We start from the raw sequence: 21,836 nt of genomic DNA on the forward strand, positions 1-21,836 counted from the left end.
TCTGCTTAACTGTTCTGGGCACCACAATTTAAGGAGGATATTGACAAGCTGAAACATGTGCAGAGGAGGCTGACCATGAAACTCAGTTTCTCAACCTCCCTCTTATTTATTGTACCTCTAGCTTTTTTGAGGACTTGGAGAAAAGGCATCAGGAGAACGTCCTGATCCCAGACATCAGCGACATCGTAGAGACTCACGCAACTAATAATTTTAATCCATACGTCATCTATTGTTCGAATGAAGTCTACCAACAGAGGACCCTTCAGAAGCTGTTGTAAGTGATTTCAGTCATCCTCCACCCCCAAACTTAAAAGATTATTTATAAGCTTTAGTGTATTAAAGTCCAACCTATGTGGGTTGGTGTAAAGACTTAGAATCGTGCCCCTGCTATGAACCCAAGTGGCCTTAGTCTTCAGTCTCCCCCATCTGCGATATGGGAATAATAACACAAACATGCCTGGCAGCTCTATAATTGTATGATTCTAAGAAAGTGCTACTGATTGCCAACTTAATCCTACTTGGATTAGCCCAGTGAAATTGATTACCCTAAGTTAGTCATGCCCATTGACTTCAATAGGCCTGCTCTGAGCAGGACTAATTTGGATTCAACCCTTAATCCAACCCTTAATCCAAGGTAGGTAGTAGATGAATTCATTGAAACTCCCAGTTTGATACTCTACTCTTTCTTGCAAAGGAGGTAACTTGGTGTGTGTGTATTCAGGTTATCCATTTAAAGTGTAAAAAACATGCATTGCATTGGTCACAAGAAGCTAAAGTGGTGTTTTCTGTTCTGTTGCAGAACCACGAATCCTGCCTTTAAAGAGACCCTGAAACACATTGAGCAGAAACCAGAGTGTGGCAGCCTTCCCTTGATCTCTTTCCTTATCAACCCCATGCAGAGAGTTACTCGCCTGCCTCTTTTGATGGATGTAAGAGCAAGCAGAGGGGCAAATGAAAATATATATGCCCATCTGTTGTTGTTTACCTGCCTGTCATCCCGGGGGCGGGGGGCGGGTTGCAGCATTAAAACACAATATTAATGTCTACCATTCATCAGGCTGAAAGCTGGGGTTCTTTCCTCTGACCTTCGAACCTCATTAACAGGCCATGCTGCTAGACCCTGGTGAGGAAGCTGCTTATGCTTCTCATTCATTCATTCATTCATTCATACATACATACCTGACCCTTGGCCCCAGATTTACTGGGCCCCTCACTGATCTGCATGTTCTTTAAGATTGCTACATGTTCCCAAAGAGAAGACTGAATGATATACCTAAAATCCTGCAATTCTAATAGTAATGTTCTGTGTGTTCTGATCAGACCTATTCTGAAACACAGTCATCCTTCAAAATTTGCAGTTCTCTATCCAAGTAATATGTCCAGAAATTCATATGCTGGGATAAAGTATGCATCAGGATACATTTATTTATGAAAACAACATATAACAAAATACTTTTTGTTAGGCAAAAAATGCATTGCAAAAAAGTGTGTATTAGAGGAAGTAAGAAGGAATAATTCATGAGAATTATTTTTAAAATTGCACGTTGATGTAGAACTGTGGCAAACTGGCCTCAAGATTTGAAAAAAACACACCAAGAAACTAAAATTGGCAGATATGCCCCTCCCTTAGCTGAGCGGACTGCCAAGAACAGGTTGCAGGTTGGGGCAGCCAATAGTTTTGGAAGGGAAAAAAAAAGTGGTGTGGATGTTCTGTTCCATTTCAGACTGTCTGCCAGAAAACCCAGATGCATAGTAGAGCTTACGAAGCAGCGACTCAGGCTTTGAAGGCCATCAGTAAGGTAAGAGACTTTCTTCAGCTCTCTTTGTGTTATCACATTTTTTGAAGAATGAAACGGGCTTTTCTGCAGTTAGGAAAGTGATGGGAGGCAAATTGGTTGAGAATCGTGTGGTGGATAGATGGTTAATGGGAAGACATGTAAACACCTTACAAGCAAATCAGGATGAATGTTTATTGCCGCATAACCCTCCTGAAAATGGGAACAAATGCTCCATAGAGCAAATTGGAATGGATGCTCAATAAGGACTGGACATAGTCTAACCTCCACATAAGCTTCCCACGAACATATGAGGATGAATGCTCCATAAACTGGTTGTTTGGGGGAGCCCCAGAATTGGTCGCTCAGTGTTTAATCTAATGAAGGAAAAAACAAGGAGATGCTTTCTTGGACAGCTGGGGCTCTCTCGTGTGGTCTAGAGCCAATCAAAACAAATCAATAAATTCTGAGAGAAAATTTCATATTGTCAAGGCCACAATAGTTTTCAAGAGGCGTCTGAAATTAGGGAGGGGCTTTTCCTGTCAAACCTCTAACAGGAGATTGCAGCAAGACACACTTTAGCAACCCATTCCTCTAATTCAATTAGAACCCCCCAAACAGACTTTGGACATGCCTGCTCTAATTCCACCATTTGCAAATGTAGCTAAAACTGAATTATATACATGTGCAAAAAGTGGAAGGATCAGCAGACTCTGGGGAATCCCAACTTTTCCAGATGTACCCAACCCATCCCCACCCCCCACCCCAAAAGGGAGGAGGGAAGCAGCCCAGTGAGGACTACCGTATTTTTCGTTCTATAGGACGCACATTTTCCCCTCCAAAAATTAAGGGGAAATGCGTGTGCGTCCTATAGAGCGAATGCAGGCTGCGCCGCTAAGCCCAAAGCCAGAACAGGAAGACGGAGCACTGCGCGCACAGCCTCTCCAGGGCAGCGGGGTGCTTTCACCCCGCTGTCCTGCAGAAGCTAGCAAGGCTGTTCCCAAGCCAGAACAGTGAGACGGAGGGCTCTGTCTTGCTGCTCTAGCTTGGGGACGGCTGCGCGCACAGCCTCTCCAGGGCAGCGGGGCGCTGCGCTCCAAAGGCTTCAGGGATCTTTGAGGCTGGCGGTGGGGGAAAGCAGCGCTTCCCCCCACCGCCAGCCCCACAAGCTCTGGTGAATGTACCTTGAACGCACCTTGTTTTAGAGAGGGAGAACAAGATTTTTTTTTCCTGTTCTCCCCCTCCTATGGTCCGGTGCGTCCTAAAGTCCGGTGCGTCCAATGGAGCGAAAAATATGGTAAGCATGTTCAGTGAGCATGGAATGCTGACTGATAGACTGGAGGGGGGAGGCCCAGAAAACCAGATGGGATGGGAAATAGAATGGAGCCAAAGGCATGGAATGGAGTGTCACCGAGGAGGGTTAGGACTGGCAGGCTGGAGAGGTGCACAGGAGCACCCCCGTGTTGCACCATTATTATTTTTCCTGCAGCTCCCACTTGTGCAGGAGATGACGATAGAGATGATGTTGCATTTACAAAAGTATTTTTCTGCCTCTCCTTTATGCTCCAGCTCGTGAAGAGGTGCAACGAGGGTGCCCACACCATGGAGAGAACCGAGCAGATGTACACGTTGCAGAAGCAGCTGGAGTTTGGAAAGATCAAGGTGTGAGATTTGGAAGGTGTCAATCTTTTTTCCCCAGCGCAGCTCTGCCCCTTAGGCTTGATGGCAAGTTGTGGCGTACTGGTTGGACTTAGGGGCCTGTGAATCCTCACTCAGCCTCCCTTGGTAACCTTGGGCCAACTGCTGTCCTTCTATACCTAACCTACCTCACAGGGTTGTTGTGTCTAACTCCCTTTTAAAAACATCCAAGTTGTTGGCCATTGCTAGAACTTCACCTTTACACCCAGAGAGCCCACCTTGTTGCTAGGCCTTGTGTTCATCTGGGCCTTTTGTAGACAAAAGAAGGGGAGTATTTTGAGGAGGGGCTGTTTCTCAAGTTGGGAGCAGTCTGGGGGACAGTGCCATTTTGAATTTGCCCCTGGCTAACTCTGAATGTGTCTGGTTCCATGATGTACTTGTTATAACCCTTTGGTTGAATTTGCTATATTGACCAATGTCATCCTGGGTCTTTCCCCAGAACTTCCCACTGATTTCTGCTTCCCGGTGGCTGCTGAAAAGGGGGGAACTCTCCATGCCTCTGGCGGAAGAAGGTGGAATTTTCCGGAAGGGCTCTGGACGTGGGAACTGCTATCTCTTTGTGTTCAACGATGTCCTGATCATCACCAAGAAAAAGAGGTGTGTGAGAGGCCATTTTTAGTGGAACAAACTTCACTTCGTGTAGGGGGGATTTTATTTTGTGCATTATTTATTCATTTATTACCTCACGAAGTCACTCACAATGCACTTCAACAACGCTCTGCTTCATTCATTTGGCAAACACCATCTCAGGCCCTGATGATGCCTCTTTTTAATTAATATTTATAGCAAATTTAACACAGAAATAAAAAACAGAGGGGAAAATGGGAAATTAAAAAAACCCTCATCATCTCACGCTAAAAATACAATAGCCACTGACACATCCATCTTAATTTAAAATATGCAAATCTGTATTAGCCATCCAAATATCCAGATAGCTGTCCACATGAACACATGATATTTTAAAGAAATATGTTTAAATGTAGCAAGTCCTCAAACCATTGCATTAATAGGCGCTGGGTGCTCATCCTTCCAGGACTGAAGTGATCATGCCAGGTGTGCTTTCCTGGGGAGAACATCCCACAAACCCGGGAGCCACCACTAAAAAGGCCTGTTCTTACATTTCCACCCTCCACAGCTACCGGGCACATGAAAAAGGGCTGAACAGGGATTTGAACCCAAGTCAACCTGGTTTAATTCTCTCTTAGTCTCACTCTTGATATCCTTCTGTGATACAAAAGAAAATTAGGTAGATTCCTTTAAGAGGGGTTGAGTCTATGGGTGCTTTTAAGGCCTGCTTCCCAGCAACCAAGGTAAAACCCAAGAAAAGTCTGTGTAGATTTCCTGCCTAATGTGTGAGGGCTTCTGGTTAATGCCTAGAGGCATCAGCAGTAGGAAAAAACCCTGACGGAAAGAGGCTTTGCAGACTACCTTGAGGGCTGCTCAGAACTGCAGATGGAAAAAACCCATCAATCGCGTCACAAAGGTCTGCTGGATGGAGGGAAATGGCTGCTTCTTCAGAGGAGTGTGTTCTGGTGTCAGTGGGATGCATCTTACTCTTTTCTCTCCCCCCCCCCCCACGCAACATTGGGTTTTGGTGCTCTTTAGACACAAAGGTGGAGATCCTGTGGCCCTTTCATTATGGGAAGCCTGCAAGCACAATGTGGTGTGTGTGTGTGTGTGGTCATGAGATGCCCATGACAAGTTACCTCAGATTTGCAAATGTGCCCATGGACCCAAAGATTACCAATCTCCTATTATAACCATTGCCCCTTCAGTGGGTTAACATTTGATGTTTTGAAGTTTCGGGATGTTTTCAGTCACTTGGGGTCGGGTGGCGAGGATGTTTCTGGCCAGGCGCTGGTGTGCAGAAACACTTGAGAACCGTCTTTTGCGATAAGGAGGGAGCTGAGAAATTCCTTGTGGAATGTGAAGTCATTAGACGCTGTGCATTGGTTTTTTGTTTCGTTTTTTCTCTTTGCAAGATTGCGGGACTGTGGCCCTGTCCCTACATTCCTTCTCTGAGATGCGCCGTCCTGGCCAAGACTCTATTTCACTAGTTTTTTCCTTCCCTCATTCTTTTTTTATGTCCTGGGGGGGGGAATCTCCCCCCACCCTGCTTGGAATGCCTCTTGCCTGCTCGCTGTGGAATGGTGAGCGGCTGATTTATGTGGGAAGTGCCTGCCGAGGGAGATGTGGTTTGTGGCCTGCCCATTCCCAAATGATTCTTTAATGGGAATTTTGGCACAAAGAGGAGCCAGGCTTCTGTCTGTTATGGAAAAACTCTTCCTCTCTCACACATCAGGCTTCAGTCACTCTCTCTGGAATTGGCTGCGGAATGCCAGAACGACTGATTTTTCATTTCATTTTATAAATCATTCTATAGCAGGGCTGTGAGGCCTACAATCTTCCAGATGTTGCTGGACTCCAACTCCCATCACCCCTGACCATTGATTGTGCTGGCTGGGGCTGATGGGAGTTGGAGTCCATCCACGCTTGGAGGTCCCACACGTTCCCCAGTCCTGTCCTACAGCAAGCAAAGAACCTTGAATGAAGAATTTCCCTAAGGAAGGACCATCTTGCTCTTCAATGTGAATCCTGCAAGACCAGCTCCCTTCCTTGCTGGCCTCTTTCTGCCTGCTTGGGGGGGGGGCAGGGGCACTGACTGACTGACTGACTCCAGCTACAAAAGTTGAGGCTGGAGAAGAGGCCAATGCCATCTTGGTTGAGAGTCCTTCACAACCTGCTGCTTGGGATGCTTACAGACTCTTGATGTGGGGTATTGATTAGGGGCGCTCTTTGGGGTCAAGATTTAATTTTGGAGTTGCTAATTTTTATGTTCTTTGTGATTCCTTTTAGTATATTTGTAGATCTTATGACTTGTGTGGGGATTGTTTAACTTTGTGGTGCACATTTTGATATGTTTTTATTTATTGCTCGCAACTGCTTTTGTTATATTGTTGTAATCCTGTAAATCTTTCCAAGTTGTAAGCCGCCTTGAGAATAGAATAATGTTATGGTATAATAATAATTTTATTATTTATACCCTGCCCCTCTGGCTGGGTTGCCCCAGCCACTCTGGGCAGCTCCCAACAGAATATTAAAAATATGATAAAACATCAAACATTAAAAACTTCCCGATGCAGGGCTGCCTTCAGATGTTTTCTAAAAGTTGTGTAGTTCTTTATCTCCTTGACATCTGATGGGAGGGTGTTCCACAGGGAGGGTGCAACAGCCAAGGCAGAATACAAACAAATGATGATGATTAGAAGGGAACTTTGGAGGGAACTGTGGGATATTTTAGAATGCTTTGTCCCAAGCTGTCGAAAACAACACAGCCAGTAGATTAATCCATTTATGGCCTTCCCCGGCCTCATGCTTTCCAGAATATGCTGGACTCCAAATCCCATCAGCCCCACCCAGCATGCCCAGATGTTGGGGGATTATGGGAGTTGTGGTCCAGCAACACCTGGAGGTTCTACTGCCACCATTATAGAAGGAAGTTAATGATCACAGTTGAGGACACTTTCATTGTTTGCAAACCATTTTGTAGCAAGTAAAACGTTAGTGCAATTCCGCTGTACACAATTCTTCCTGGCTCTTGTCTCGTGCCTGGTCCCTTTCACCGGCTCTCTTGTATTTCTTGCAGCGAGGAGAGCTACATGGTTCTCAACTACGCCATGCTTGACCAGCTTTCGGTGGACAAAATTGAAAACCCGGATGCTCCCTCTTCTCCCCCCGGCAAGCCGGGTTCGAGTGGTGCCTTCCGCTTTGGCCACTTGTTCCGTGTGACCATGAACAAGGACAGCGAAGGCAAGCGGGAGGCGATAGTGCTGGCTGCGGAATCCCTGTGAGTATTGGTTTGATTGGTGCAGAGGGTTGGCGTCACTGGATACCTTCCGGGGCAGTTGTGCCCAGTGGGTAGAGGGCATGTGATCAAGCAGAGGTGAAGGGATGGGTGGGCACTGGAGAGATTTCTGTGCTTGCTGTTGGGGGGGGGGTGGCTGTTTGTACCTGACTTTCCCTACCCTTCAGTCCTCGGTGCCTTCATGGGATGAAGCCTTGTGTCCATCCAGTTCACTATCATCAACACGGACTGGCAGTTGTTCTCCAGGGTTTTGGACGGAGGACATTCTCAGCCCCTACCTGCAGTCATTGAGGATTGAACCTCAGACCTTCTGCACGCAAAGCAGATTCTCCACCACCAATTCAGCCAGTCTTTGCAGGAATTGTGTAACTAAAAGCTAGTGCAGGGGTGGAGAAGTTGTTGGATGTTGTTGGACTACAAGTCCCATCGTTCCCTGCCAGCATGACCAATGGCCAGGCAGTATGGGCATTGTCCAACAACATCTGGGGGACACAGGTTCCTCATTCCTTGCTTTCTTCCTCTTCACTTCCATCCCTCATTCCTCTATATTTGTCTAAGCCTGAAGGTAGCTGGGTTTAGATTTGCAAGGCACCTTGGGAACCTATTCCCAGTGGGATAAAATGCATTAAATATATAGGATTGTAGCCAACCTTAGTCCTACTAATGATGTTTTACTGCGCTTGATGTTTTAATCTGTTGGAAGCCACCCAGAGTAGCTCAGGCAAACCAGTCAGAAAGGCTACAAACAAACAAATATTCAGAATAGACCCACTGAAATGAATGACCATGCCTAACTTGGGTCCGTTGCTTTTGGTGGGTCTGCTTTGAGTAGGACTAACACAGAATACAGTCCATAATGCTTATGTTGTTACATGCTACCCCAGTCTCTGAGGAGTGAGAGATACCAGGGGTCCTAAGGGCTTTTTCCAGGGTTCAGTTTCCTTGGAATGAAGGTCACTGGAGATGGTGATGTCTTTAGAATATATTGTTTTATTTGCACATCTATACAACCTGAGCATAGGATGGAAGGGCTCACAGCATTAACTTCCCAACAGATCTTGCTTCTCCATGAGGTTTCCTTTGGGAAGCCACAAAGCATGGAGCATGTAAGTCTCTGTGTCTTCAGCTTCCAGACTGCTTTATGTTCCTTTCACCACAACTCTGGCCTATAGTTCTCCAATGTGGCAGCCCACCCATTTTCCTCTATGGTAAAATAGCAACTTATTTTGTCACGCTAAATCACGGTACTTAACAGCCAAAGCCCATTGACTTGATGAAGGAACTGGTTTGGCAAGCTTGCTCTTCTGCATTTTACCCCGACAGATACAGGTTCTCAAGAATTGGAAGGGACTTTGGGGTATCATCCAGACTCCCCAATCTCATAACAATCTATTTGCTTTGTAAGTGCTCTGAATTATGTGCTTTTGGCAGGAGCGACCGTGCCCGATGGATCAGGGCATTGATGCACAGGGAAGACAAGGAGAAGGACACTGCCAACAAAGGAGGTACAACTTCAACTTCTTCTTCTTCTTCTTCTTCTTCTTCTTCTTCTTCTTCTTCTTTGAAAATCTTGCGCTTCTCTTAAAAAGAACTTGCTGTATTTATGCAGAGGTGAATTGAGTATTGAATCATGGCTCTAAAACAGGACTGGAGCGCCTTCCCTCCACCCCCTTGTTGATGGATTCTAAAGTTGTCATTGGGCTGGATTAAGTGGTTGCATCCAGTGCTGTGCTTATAGAATCATAGAACTGTAGAGTTGGAAGGGACCCTGGGAGTCATCTAGTCCAACCCCCTGCAATGCAGGAATCTCAACCAAAGAGCCCCAAACAGATGACCATCCAACCTCTGTTTAAAAACCTCCAGTGAAGCAGAGTCCACCACTTTCCCAGGGCGTCCGTTCTATTTAAAGGTACACTGGTTCCACTGGCAAAATCCTTTGCAACTGTGGAATGTTGTTGCCCAAGAGAACATTTAAGCAGGTTTCTAGAGTGCACAACAAGCTTCTTCTTCTCTTGTGCAGTATTAAAACTTGCCTTATCTGCGACTGCAAAAGCCCTTGTTCTAGTGGATGGAGATCACTAGGTATAGCCTATCCTGAGGCCCTAAGCCCAGGGGTAACCAACATGCTGCCCTCTGGATATTTTTGCTGGACTACAACTCCTATCATCCCTGACCATTGACCGTGCTGGTTGGGGCTGATGGGAGGTGTAGTCTCGTGATGTCTGGAGGGCAGCACTTTGGCCGTGCCTGTCGCAAGCTATTAGCATCATCATCATAGTTATTATTAACATTGTTGTTAGCAGTGTTAGCATTTATCGGTTGCTTTTTCCACAAGAGGTGACCCAAAGCAGCTTACAAAATGGTGCAAATGTTAGGCCCGATGTATAAAAACCAGAACCAAATGAAAACCTAAAGCCACCTGTCCATTTTATATATAAAAGGCAGGTCAGACACAGAGCTCCCCACCCCACTGGAAGATTTTAAAAAAATGGAGCCACAAGTAATACCTATTGTCCTCCAGATGAAGGGCCCAAATCATGGATTAAAATAAAAGTCTTTTGCCTGGCACCTAAACATAGATGATGTCTCAAGTTACAGTTTTAGAACCAGTGCTGTCTGGATGTTCCCACCTGCTTCCTCAAAGAGCAGGCGAATGTTCTGGGGTAGTTTTGAAGCCAGCCTGAAGGTGCTTCTCACTGCAAAGGATCAAAAGAATCTGGGAGTATTCCAACCCCTTACCTGAAAGAGGGGAGTCATTCAGGCAGGTCCGGTTCTCTGCAAGGGAGGGTGTTGGTCTTGGCTCTGCCCCTTTAAGAGATGCCTTGCTCTCTGTTCTCCCTGATCTGAGGGGAAGGGGGGAGGACAGTGCTAAACAAGGAATGTGGCTTTTTCCACCCTTGAGTGCAGAGAGCAAAAATCCAAAAAGGAACTGAGATTAGTGCTCCCTCTGGTGGTTCATGAGGAGTTTGGCTGTCTAGGGAAGAGCTCAGTTTGAGAGAATATAGCAAGTTGAATTTCTGTTGTTGCGAATGTTCAGTGTTTGCAGGAAATGGGGCACTTTCATGTTTTCATTCCGCCACCCCCAGGATGCTGCCTAATGCTGAGTCTGCCCTTTGGTCCATCTAGCTCATAGCTCAGTTGGTGGAGCATGAGACTTTTAATCTTGGGGTCATGGGTTCGAGCCTCACTTGGGCAGAAGGTTCCTGTGTTGCAGGGGTGGACTAGATGATCCTCAGGGTGCCTTCCAACTCCACAGTTCTATGATTCTGTAAGGTGCAGTGTGGCTCTTCAGGGTTACAAGCCTGCCTGGACTTGCTTAGGGATTGAACCTGGGACCTTCTGCATGCAAAGCATCTGCTCTGCCACTGAGATGCAGCCCCTCCCTTTGTTGGCAGCAGGCTAGGCAGGAAGCCAACAGGTTATACAGACCGGCATTTTTTTCATTTTAATATGCTGGTTTGCTTTCCAAGGGAAACCCAAAGTGCTTGATGAGCAAACCAGGAAGCAGTTCAGTTAATGGAAAGTATCGGAATGGAAAGTCAATACAGTGGTGCCTCGGGTTACAGACGCTTCAGGTTACAGACTCCGCTAACCCAGAAATAGTACCTCGGATTAAGAACTTTGCTTCAGGATGAGAACAGAAATCACGCTCCGGCAGCAGTGGGAGGCCCCATTAGCTAAAGTGGTGCTTCAGGTTAAGAACAGTTTCAGGTTAAGTACAGACCTCAAGAATGAATTAAGTACCTAACGTGAGGTACCACTGTAGTTCCAAGAGCCAGATAGAGAGGCCTTGATGTATAGTGGTACTTCGGGTTACATACACTTCAGGTTACAGACTCCGCTAATCCAGAAATAGTACCTCGGATTAAGAACTTTGTTTCAGAATGAGAACAGAAATCGTGCTCCGGTGGCACGAGGCCCCATTAGCTAAAGTGGTGCTTCAGGTTAAGAACAATTTCAGGTTAAGAATGGACCTCCAGAACGAATTAAGTTCTTAACCCGAGGTACTACTGTATAATGAAACCAGAGCATAGCCTCAAAACAGAAAACAAAAACCATGGCATCAAAATAGAAAGCAAGTTTCATCTAAATTCATGTCAATGCAAGCTATGGATCTGAACTTAAAAGCCGTGTTCTCCCTCCACTATTTAAGGCAGTATCTTCTGAATACCAGTCGCTGTGACTCGCAGGCAGGGAGAGTTGCTGTTTCACTCAGGTCCTGCTTGCGGGCTTCCCATAATGAGCATCTGTTTGGAGAACAGGATGCTGGACTAATTGAGCCATTGGCCTGATTCAGCAGCCGGAGTCTCCTTATGTGATTGATTCACTAATGTCTCAAAGTCTCCCTGCTTGACCAGCTTCCCCAAATCTCTACAGGGCAGGCTAGCCAGAGAGCTGCCTGCTCCCCAGAAGTCAGCCAGAATCTGAATGTTAATGCAGTATGGGAATAACTATCGTTCTTGAAAGTCTTTTGCCTGCCAAACTGAAAATTGTGTGCTTGGAAAGGAAGAGAGGGAGAGGGGGACTTTGACAGAAGCATTCCCTATATCTTTGCCCAATATTTCCCATGTTTCTTTGGTTCAATACATTTCAACCGGACGAAGAAGGCCCCTCACAACTCGAGATCTGGGGACCTGCCTTGCTTCAATCCCCACACATTTGATGCTCCTTTAATAACAAGCGCAGGTGGCCCATGCCAGCAAAAATGGAGCCACTGAGAGATGGGAGGGGAGGTATTGGTAGAGCTTGGAATAATCTGAAGGTTTACCAAAGTGCAAACACACACTCTTAAAAGAAAGGTCCAATGAGGCTTGAGCATTGTGAATAGCCACTGAATGTTGCCCGTTGAACAGAGAAAGGAAAACAGGAAGTTGATGTGGTGGGTTTTGCCCTACTTCAGCTCCTTAGACTAGGAGTGGGGAATCTCGGGTCCATGGGTCAAGGCTCTCAAGTCCCACCTGTCCTGCACCTGACGTCAGGTAAGTGCAGGCCTCCGAAGGAACAATCAGGAGCTTAAAATGAGCTCTCTTGATTGCTCCTTTGCTGGAGAATAGCACATTCCCAACCACCCAATGACTGATTTTCATTTCACTTTTAATTTGTATACCACATTTCTATTTTACAATACCCAAGGCGGTTTACAAGCTGAAGAAACAAAGAATGTACACCTTATAACAATCAATTCCAATACAAAAATATGATAAGAGAACATAACTTTAAAATAAGCAACATATCAAATAAAGTAATTTTCAACAATCCATTAGAATGATATAGAATCATATTAAATATCAGCATATTAACAATTATAATAAATAATTTCTAAACTATAATCAATAAAACAACGGCAAGTCACAGTGCATAAAATAATATTTTAATAATATCGGCAGTGGGAGTATGCCTTACTCCAGGAAAGGGAAGCAGTTTCCACTGAACGAAGTCCGCTTCTCCCTCCCAGAGTTGCTCCTTGAACCTCCGCTTCTCAGAGGTTCAAAGAGCAGCACAAGGTTGTTTGCACTGTGCTTTGAAGTCCTGACTATTGGGGCTTCAAAGCAAAGCATCACCTGATGTCATCACATTGTTGAGTGAGTGACAGGTGGGCAGTCCCACCCATCATCCACTAAATGACACTGTGACATCAGGTGATGGTGTGCTTTGGCCTGGCAGGCGTGGGGAAATAATCTGCTAGCCAGATATAGGTTATACACCTGTGCCTTGTAGTATCTTTGGGAAGGGCATGACTGGCAAGAACCTAGAACAAGAGAAATTCTACTAGGACATGAGTTCATGCTGCAGCATTTATTTTTCTTTGCAGCTCCCACTTATATTCTTATCATTGAACTGATTTTGAACTTCATGCTTTTAAAGTTTTTTCTAAAAGAATAGGAGGGAGAAAGGAATGCTTGCATTGCTCTTTTTCTTCTTCTCTCTCTCTTTGCCCCTTTTGTCTCCATGCTGCCACTCACTCTGAGTCCCTCTGTTTCTCCAAGATCTCAAGCAGGTGGAGATTGTACGGGCTTACTTGGCCAAGCAGACGGATGAGATTTCCCTCCAGCAAGGCGATGTTGTCTTAGTCCTGACCAGGGAGGAAGGTAAGTGTGCTCTGAAAAGAGATTGGTTTCCAGAGATAGATTTATGGGCCCAGTTTGAGAGGAACCAGAGTAGGATCTGCTAGGGCTTTACACCCAGTTTGTAGGGGTGATTGTGGGGTGTGTATGTGAGGAACCTCCCCAGACCCTACTCCACACTCTTCTCAAGTGTCTTTGCTCAGCTGAAACATGTCCTTCAACTGTGATGTTTGCCTGGATGGGTGTAGAGATCTCTGGCTTTTTAATGCCTGGAATCTAAGCTCCATTTGTTGCATCTGGCCCTGCCAGCTGCTGGCCCCTGGAAGATTACTAAGGAGGGAATGTGGCCCTCAGGACTTGAAAATAGAGAGAAATCGCCACCACCTGTGCAGTGAATATTATAAACAGAAAAAAAGTTCTTCTCTCTTAACAAAATGCCACTTCAGAAACACTGAGTTTAGGAAACCATGAATGATAGCCTCCATATCCTATATACAGCACAATAGACTTTTGAAAATTGCAAGTGTGTACAGTTACGCTGCTGTATGGCTTCTTAATGATTTTTTAAAATAATCATGTTTGTACTACAAGAGATATAAATATATTGTGTTGGGAAGTCTTAAAACTACTCCAGTTATGATGTTCTTTTTATACCAAGGCATAGGATTGCAAATGTTTGGCTGCCGAAATGTTGAAACGCACCTGTCCAGCTCATCTAATAAGCAGTCTTAATTGTAGTTTGACCTTTTAGTAGCATATAGGGATGATTTTTTTAAAAAGTTTTGTAGCCTATATGGAAAATTAAAAGCTTGTGTTTATGTTTGCAGAAGCTGCAACTGAATGTTTTAGCTTAACTTTGCTCTTTTTGAAGTGGAGGCAATAATGAATGCAGTGCCCAAGCTAGGAGCAGTGGATCAAATGCCCCTTCTCTCTCATCCTTCCAGGTTGGTACTTAGGTGAGCGTCTGCGTGACGGCGAGAAGGGCTGGTTCCCGCAATCCTGTGCCCAGGAGATCACCAACCGCAGCACCGTGGAGCGCAATGTTCAGCGCATGGAACGGTTGCGCATAGAGACAGATGTGTGAATGCTGGAGCATGTCGAACATTAGTCCGCTGGAGCACTTGGGACACAAAGCCAGCTGTAGGGCCTGGGAAGACAGACCTGGGTTGCTGACTGCCTCTCAATGTCCCTCCTGGGTCGGAAGTGAGCTCTTGCCTTACCTTGTAAGGTAGCCGCTGTCCAAAGAGATGAATGACCTTCCAGCCATGCTGCACAATGGACGCACCTTTGTTGGGGGACCACCTGGGTTGAGGCATCTCCCCACTTCCCTCCACAAAAGGACACAGTTGTTCACCTGGTTGTCTGAAGATGGTGTTTCGCTGGCGTTCTTCGCCCCTGTCCTAAAGGTCCTCCTTGGGTGTTATCTTCTGTGGTCTGTTGTTGGTTGTTAAGATGATGTACAGATAATGTTCTGTCCAGATTCATGTCAGCATCTCATCATGGTGTGTGTGTGTATTGTGGAAGCTGCAATGCTCAGGGAAAACGGGGTTATGTGACCCACCAATTGTAGAAGCTGGCTTTTAATTTTGCAATTTCCTGCCCCCACCCCCAAACCCGCAGCCACGAGGACACATTCCTGTGCAATCAGTTCGATGTTTGCAGAGCCTTACACCTCCCTCCACCCTCCGTTGCCAATTTGCACAGATGTGGCAAATCCAATACATGTTATGAGCCATTAAGCCATTGCACCTCAGTAGTGCTGTGCGATGCTTATAGTTGGAAGCACAATGCCTTTGAAAACTTTTGAATGGACTCCTCCTAGTCCGAATACATTGCGCTGGGACCATTTTATTCTTTTTAGCATGGTGGTTTCCAGCTTGACCTTTACGGTGCAACCCTAAACATGTCTTGCACAAAAGTAAGCTCCGCTGAGTCCAGTGGGGCTTACTTTTAGGTAAGTATGCATGGGCTTGCAGCCTTATTTATCTTGGCTGCCTTTTGACGTATGTCTAGCTTATGGGCTACAATGAATTTGGGTTTAATGTCTAATGCTGACTCTTGGGTGTTTTAAAATCATTTTTGTTCGGGGCATTTTAATAAGTGCACCTACCTTTTATACAGTATGTGTAACTAAGTTTTTAGACTTCATCGTTAACATACACCCCCTCCAAGTAGCTTGTTTTCCTGTGTCTGACCACTGTAATTATCCTGCACATTCTGGATCTGCATGAGTCTAGCAAGTGGACCAGAGTGGTTTTGATTGGGACAAATTGCATTGCTATAGTAACCCTGTTTCCTGCAGTTCCTGTGAGCTTGGAGGGTAGTTTTAGAAAATGAGTGGTGCGTCTTGCTGTATATCTATTTAAGCTGATTAAACTCTTGTATGATTTGGAACGAGGTGCGGAGCGTTTATTTCTATACAGGAAGACCATTGGTCCATCTACCTCAGTATTGTCTACCCTGACTGGCAGCAGCTCTCTGCAATTCCAGGAAGGTATCTCTCTCCCAGCCCTGCCCAGAGATGTTGGGGAAAGAACCTGGGACCTTCTGCAAGCCAAGCAGGTGCTCTCACCACTGAGCCTTCCTACTTCAACCCAGGATCTGAAGCTTTTGTTTTAAGGGGTAGGGTACCCAATGACATTTCTGTCTCAGTTTCTAATATTCCTTTTCTACTGCAGGAAATTACAGCGCAAAAAACTCTTGCCATTTTCCAGGTCGACAGAGCTGCAAACAGATATTTTGTGGGAGCAATTAACACAGAAGTGAGCGCTAAACTTCCACTAGATTTCCAAAAGTGGCCTTTATGCCACGTGAAAGAACACACAAGATGTGAAGAGGCTCAGGTAAGGAAATGGAACAAAATGCTATCTGAGTGCCATCTTGGTTAGATTTCACATACAGCATATTTGAAACTAAAGTGGTGTTTCTTACGTAATTTGTCCTGCAGCTTTTGTTTCAAGTGTGGCTCAGTCACTTTGTGGGAAAATACTACCATAATTATAGAGTTGGAAGGGATTCCAAGGGTCATCGAGTCCAACCCAGTGCAATTGAGTGCAGTCATCATAGCTAAATAACCCCTGACAGGTGCCCATCTAACCTCTATTGAAAAACCTCTAGCAAAGAAGAGATCCTCACCTTGAGACAGCCCATTCCACTGTATGGTACAGTTGTAGAAATGGGCTTTGCTGACTTGAGTTTGTAATCTTTAACATTTTATCTTTCTTACATCTTATTTGTAATTAGCTGTCAGGACGTATGGTTGGGAAGCGGTTCATAAATCTGCAAATAATCTCTCTGTGTGTGTGCTATGGGGAAATGCCCTAAAGCTCCTAAATTTAGGCACCAGGACAGAACTTGATTTTTGCAAGCTTCTAAAATGTGTTTTTAAAAACCTTGCTGACTGTTTTCTTAAAATCATCTAACATAGTTGTTTCTTTTTAAAAAGTATTATTACTTGAAACATCTGTATAGCACTGTCAAGTATTCAGAGCAGTTCGTATGCAGGCCCCGAATGCGGTCTTCGCAAGCACCCTGTAAGGTAAGTCAATATTACCATGATCCCTCCCCCATATTGCAGATTATTGCAGGTTGGGGGGGCAGATTGAAGCTGAGAGAACAGCTTCCTTAATGCTACCCAGCAAACGTGCGGCACATGCAGGATTTGAAACAGGGACATCATGCTGTGCAAGCTCAGTTTCTTAGGCTGCATTCCTATTCCCTGCAGCTGGGAAGTAAGGTCCACTGAATTCTGCAGGGCTGCCGTCTGAGTATACCTGAACACTGTATACCCGGGCACTGAAGTCCAGTGCCGAGGGCCATCTGGCGGTTCCCTCACTGTGAGAAGTGAAGTTACAGGGAACTGGCCTTCTCGGTAGTAGCGCCTGCCCTGTGGAACGCCCTCCCATCAGATGTCAAAGAAATAAACAACTATGATATTTAGAAGACATCTGAAGGCAGTCCTGTTTAGGGAAGTTTTTTATGACTGATGTTTTAATGCATTTTAAAGCTTTTGTTGGAAGCTGCCCAGAGTGGCTGGGGAAATAATAAATGGCTACAGAGTGGCTGTAGAAATAATAAATTTATTATTATTATTATTATTATTATTATTATTATTATTATTATTATTGAGTAGATGTGCATAAGATTGTGTGTTAGTCACTTTGCACTTGATGATTTTTAATGATAAAAGCAGCTCAAGGCCAAATCTGGTGATGGGAAGGAGGTATGTCAAAATTATCCTGATAAAGATGTGGGCAATGACAGGAGAACGTACGAGACTGCAGGATCAGGCCGATGGCCCATCCAGTCCAGATTCTTGTTCTCACAGTGGCCGACCCAGATCCCTGTGGGAAGTTTGCAAGGGCAACCTCCCCTTCTGCAGTTTCCAGCAACAGCTGATATGCAGAAGTATTCACTGCCCCTGACCACAGCTTAGTAGCCATCAGTCACCTTGCCTTTGGTGAACTTGTCTCATCCTCTTTTAGAGCCATTCAGGTTGGTGGTATTCAATATTATAGAACTGGGGAGGGCAGAGAGGCCATCTATGTGTGCAACGTGATTATTGTTATTTTGGGCAGGGGGAACGACCCCAAATTAATTTTTTATTTTTGTGTTGGACATAATACCGTGTGCCAAAAATCTGCCGCCTTCACGGAGGATAGCATAAAGTGTATACAGTTTATAAATATAAATATATATTTTAATAGAAACAAGTGACAACATTATAATTTTGTCAGACGTATGGCAAGACGTTCTGCAGTATTGCAGCTGGAAAAAAACAAAGATCTGTAAACCGATGGCAGGAGTAAGTCAGAGGTCATGGATTGTTTCCAGTCTTAGTCCAACACAAAGTAAATGTAACAGGCATGACTGACTTAAGTCCATTAATTTCTACGGATCTGCTTGGGGGTAAAACACAACTTTGAGGGGACAGCAAAGAGAGTAGATAGCAGGTAGGTGGTGCTTTTGAAAACAGGCTAGGGCATTATGGACAAAGGAGCACTAACCTTGCAAATAAAAACTTCCATTTAGCTGAAAAGGCAAAACTCTGCTCTATTAAATTTTAGCTGGGGGAAGTTTCTGATGTGTTGTCCCCAAGCACAAGTATGAAAGCTGAAACCTTAACATATAAAACACTGTACAGCTCCACAGTTTCTGATTACTTTCTAAAGCCGGGTTCAAATACTTATGCATGACACATGATAAAATCTCAGTGGTGATGGTGAGTTATTTCGCTCTATCTCTCTCTTTGCTACAGTAGCTCAGCTTTTAACTGACTCTCTCTTTATTTCCCAAGACTTAGCCCTTGTAAAAAGGAGCTTGGGCAGTGAGTGTTTCCCATGTCTTCTGGCTCAGTGGTGTTCCTTATCGGAAGCGCTGGGAACTTCTGTTTTCCAGATTGGCAATGGATGTTCAAGGTAAGATGATGATGCCTTTGCTGCAAACCTACCTCGCCTTTCACAAGATAAAGATTGAGGGAAAGGGTGAAGATGTGTGTTTGGGGGTGAAATTCCTGAATTGTTTGGTTGTTGCTGTCCTGCAATTAACCAATTTCTGTGCCATCGCTACTTTTAAAAAGGAAGACTTCCCTAGGTGTTCAGTCTTCAGGATCTGACTCCTCCTTGTGCCATGCAGGCTGATAAAATCCTGTCCTTTTCATCCTGTCTTGGTTCCCAAATTATTTTTAAGCAGAGTCTTCACAAAAGTACTTCATTGCAAGTACAATGTAGGCTGGCAGAGATGCAGCAGAAAGTTCGTGGGCCAACAAGCACGTTTCAGAACTGGCAGAGTTCCAAGTTTCTGTTTAAAACAGCAAGTGGCTTTCCCTCATGGCTGTATAGGCAAAAAGCTTGTAAAAGACTCTAAAACAAGGAGGGGAAAGCACGCTTAAAAAACCCCAACAACCATAGGGCTCATGCATGATTAATCTAACAAGCTTTTAGCTCTTGCTCAGAACAAGTTCCATGGTCTTTTCCCTCTTCCATGATGGGAAAACAAGGATCATAGCAGAAGAGATGTCCCTATAGCATTTCACAAGCCCCTGCTTCTTGTAATCTCTCTCTGATGATATATTGGTGGGGAATGATGGGTTTTGTAGTCCAAAATGGCAGGAGAGCACTAGGTTGACAAAAGGTGGAGCAATGGGCATCAATTCATCTTATGCAAAGCCAGGTAGTTAAAACATCTGTCCCCAAGTCTGATGGCTTTAGATTGCAGGCTTAATGGCTCCTTTGTATATGCAAACGGCAACCTAAGTAAGCAACCCAACAGACTTTTTATGTGAAATAATCTCAGGCGCTGGTGCATCTGTGGTGCCAGGCTACGATTCCTCTACAAATTGCTTAGGCCAGATCATGGGAAGGCAGCAAAACAGTCTGCACCTTTATAGTGCCATGTTTTTGCACCTGGGGCCTTCTGGGAGTTAAAAGGAGCTATCCTCTTCTCTCCCCCACCTCCCAGCTGCTTGCCACTCTCAAGCTGTTGGCTGGCTAGTATGGGGACTGTTGAGATCATTCTATCTCAAGCACCAGGGATGTTGTGTTTCAAATAAACACACTGCCACCCTCTGTCTCCCACACTTTTTAGGGCTACGCAGACCCATAGGGCCTTTTGCGTAGCAAGTACAAAGATGCAGCTTTTGATACACCTGCCCATAAATAATACCTTTACATAAATACAGAATCCTGCTATTAATAATTCCAGGCAAACAAGAATAACTCATAATTACAAGCTTTTGCTCTTTTTAAGTCCAGAAGCTCAGACAAAATGGCTATGCTTAAAAATGGTTTCCAGATTTTGTGAGTGGATGAGATGGGGCGGGGAGGTTTTCCACACTGCCTTGTTGGTTTGAAGTGGATATGTGCTTGTTTTGAGTTGTTTTCACTCAGTCTGTGCAGGATGACAGCTCCTAGGATTTGTTGCACTCTTGAGGGGTCAGATCTGCAACCTGGCGTGTCGCGAGTCAGGTGAGCTAGTTCCATACTTGGCAGCCAACCCTTGCAGCTTCTGCCCAAGTCTGTGCTGGAAGTGATGAGTCCAGAAACTAGTGCTTCACAGATGGGGCAACCACCCTGGAGGAAGCCCGGTAAAAAGTCCGAGACTGTGCAGCTGTAAGAGGAAAATTATAATGTGTTAGAGGCATGGCCTCAGCAACAGGGCTATATAGTTCAGTGGTGTAGCCCCTGCCATGCATGCAGAGGATCCCGGGTTCAATCCCCGACATCTCCAGGTACTAGGGCTGGGCGGTGTTTGGTTTTCAGCATTGTGATATATCAGCAGCTAAATACTGCAGTATTTCAGACATCACAATATCTGAAATGTATCTGGCTACTTCTTCCTTCCCACCTTAGGGGAGGAAGCAGCAGCCAGATACAGCGCCCAGCCCTTTGGCTGAGGAAGCCCTTTATCGTATTGCTGTGGCTCACACAAGCCAGACGGTAGGGTTGCGGGCAGGAAGGTGCAGCGGGTCTTTTTCCTCCCAGGAGACTGGTCACTCCCTTCACTTGCTTGTGGGAGGCCAGGGCTGATGCAGCTTGTTCCCAGCAGTGGCGTAGCGTGGGTTGTCAGCACCCGGGGCAAGGCAAGTAATTTGTGCTCCCTAACCCGTGGATTTGCGCCCCCTAACCCCCAGATGTTGCGCCCGGTGCGGCCGACCCCCCCTGCACCCCCCACGCTACGCCACTGGTTCCCAGCACCCAGCGTGTGGAGGGAATGAGCTACTGTAGTGAGGCGAGCCGGAGGGAGGCTACCTCAAAGACACCCGCCCAAGCGGGTGCGCTGCATCTTTACTCCCAGGGGAGGAAAGACGCAGCCTGCCCAAGGTGACCAAGCCCATGGAACCTGCTGAGCTCCATTCACAGGGTTCCCTCCGCCTTCACACAGGTGGGCAGCCTTTTTCTCCTGAGAGAAGGTGGCAGGGAGTAAGCCGTGTGAGTACTCTGTTTGCACGGTGGCCTCAGACACTGTACAAGTGGGTGGCATCTTCATACTGCTCTGCTGAGGGGTGTGCAGCTGCCCCAGCCCCTCAGCAAGCAGATGAATGAAGCCCCCACCTGGTCTGTGGAGGCTTGATCAGCCAAGAAGCAGGCTTCCTTAAACTGCCCGCCTGTTCAGCTGATCAAGCCTCTGCCTCCTGGACAGTGGGCTTTTTGTTAAATTGCTCCCCAGAGGCACAGACAGCCGTGCCCACCCCCTCAGTGGAGCAATTTAAAGAAGCTGCCTGCTGGCACAATGAGGACCAGACTGCTTCACCCGGCAGTCTTGCCGTCATACTGGTCTTGGATGGTGTATCAATACATCACCCAGGCCTTTCTTGGGGTCTTCAGATGCTGCTGGACCGCAACTCCCATTATCCCTCAGCACTGGCCCTGCTAGCCAGGGATGGTGGGTGTTGTAGTCTAACATCATCTAGGAACCCAAGGTTGATGTAGACCA

At 45.8% G+C, this 21,836-nt stretch overlaps 2 protein-coding genes and 1 long non-coding RNA gene across 7 annotated transcripts in view; 2 read left to right on the forward strand and 1 right to left on the reverse strand.

The window, feature by feature from the left end:
• ARHGEF16 (Rho guanine nucleotide exchange factor 16) overlaps positions 1–15,797 on the forward strand; it is a 35,229-nt gene extending 19,432 nt beyond the window's left edge. Inside the window, exons 7-15 of the mRNA XM_081923602.1 lie at positions 122–274; positions 800–929; positions 1,725–1,799; positions 3,345–3,437; positions 3,913–4,070; positions 7,120–7,320; positions 8,770–8,843; positions 13,326–13,427; positions 14,348–15,797. Coding sequence (XP_081779728.1) covers positions 122–274; positions 800–929; positions 1,725–1,799; positions 3,345–3,437; positions 3,913–4,070; positions 7,120–7,320; positions 8,770–8,843; positions 13,326–13,427; positions 14,348–14,487 — 1,126 coding nt within the window. The 3' untranslated portion in view covers positions 14,488–15,797. The remainder of the gene's footprint in view (positions 1–121; positions 275–799; positions 930–1,724; positions 1,800–3,344; positions 3,438–3,912; positions 4,071–7,119; positions 7,321–8,769; positions 8,844–13,325; positions 13,428–14,347) is intronic.
• Positions 15,798–16,057: 260 nt separating this feature from the next.
• On the forward strand, positions 16,058–18,835 carry LOC309377018. Its single transcript, XR_014171373.1, has 3 exons — positions 16,058–16,246; positions 16,875–16,941; positions 18,700–18,835. It is a non-coding gene; the product is annotated as an uncharacterized lncRNA (long non-coding RNA).
• Positions 18,081–21,836, reverse strand: part of MEGF6 (multiple EGF like domains 6) — a 213,913-nt gene continuing 210,157 nt past the window's right edge. For all 5 annotated transcript variants that reach the window (XM_081923410.1, XM_081923409.1, XM_081923411.1 and 2 more), the window contains one exon: positions 18,081–20,510. In XM_081923410.1, coding sequence (XP_081779536.1) covers positions 20,446–20,510 — 65 coding nt within the window. In that variant the 3' untranslated portion in view covers positions 18,081–20,445. The remainder of the gene's footprint in view (positions 20,511–21,836) is intronic.

The sequence above is a fragment of the Podarcis melisellensis genome (genome assembly GCF_964234715.1).
Source record: "Podarcis melisellensis genome assembly, chromosome: 8".
Lineage (NCBI taxonomy): Eukaryota > Metazoa > Chordata > Lepidosauria > Squamata > Lacertidae > Podarcis > Podarcis melisellensis.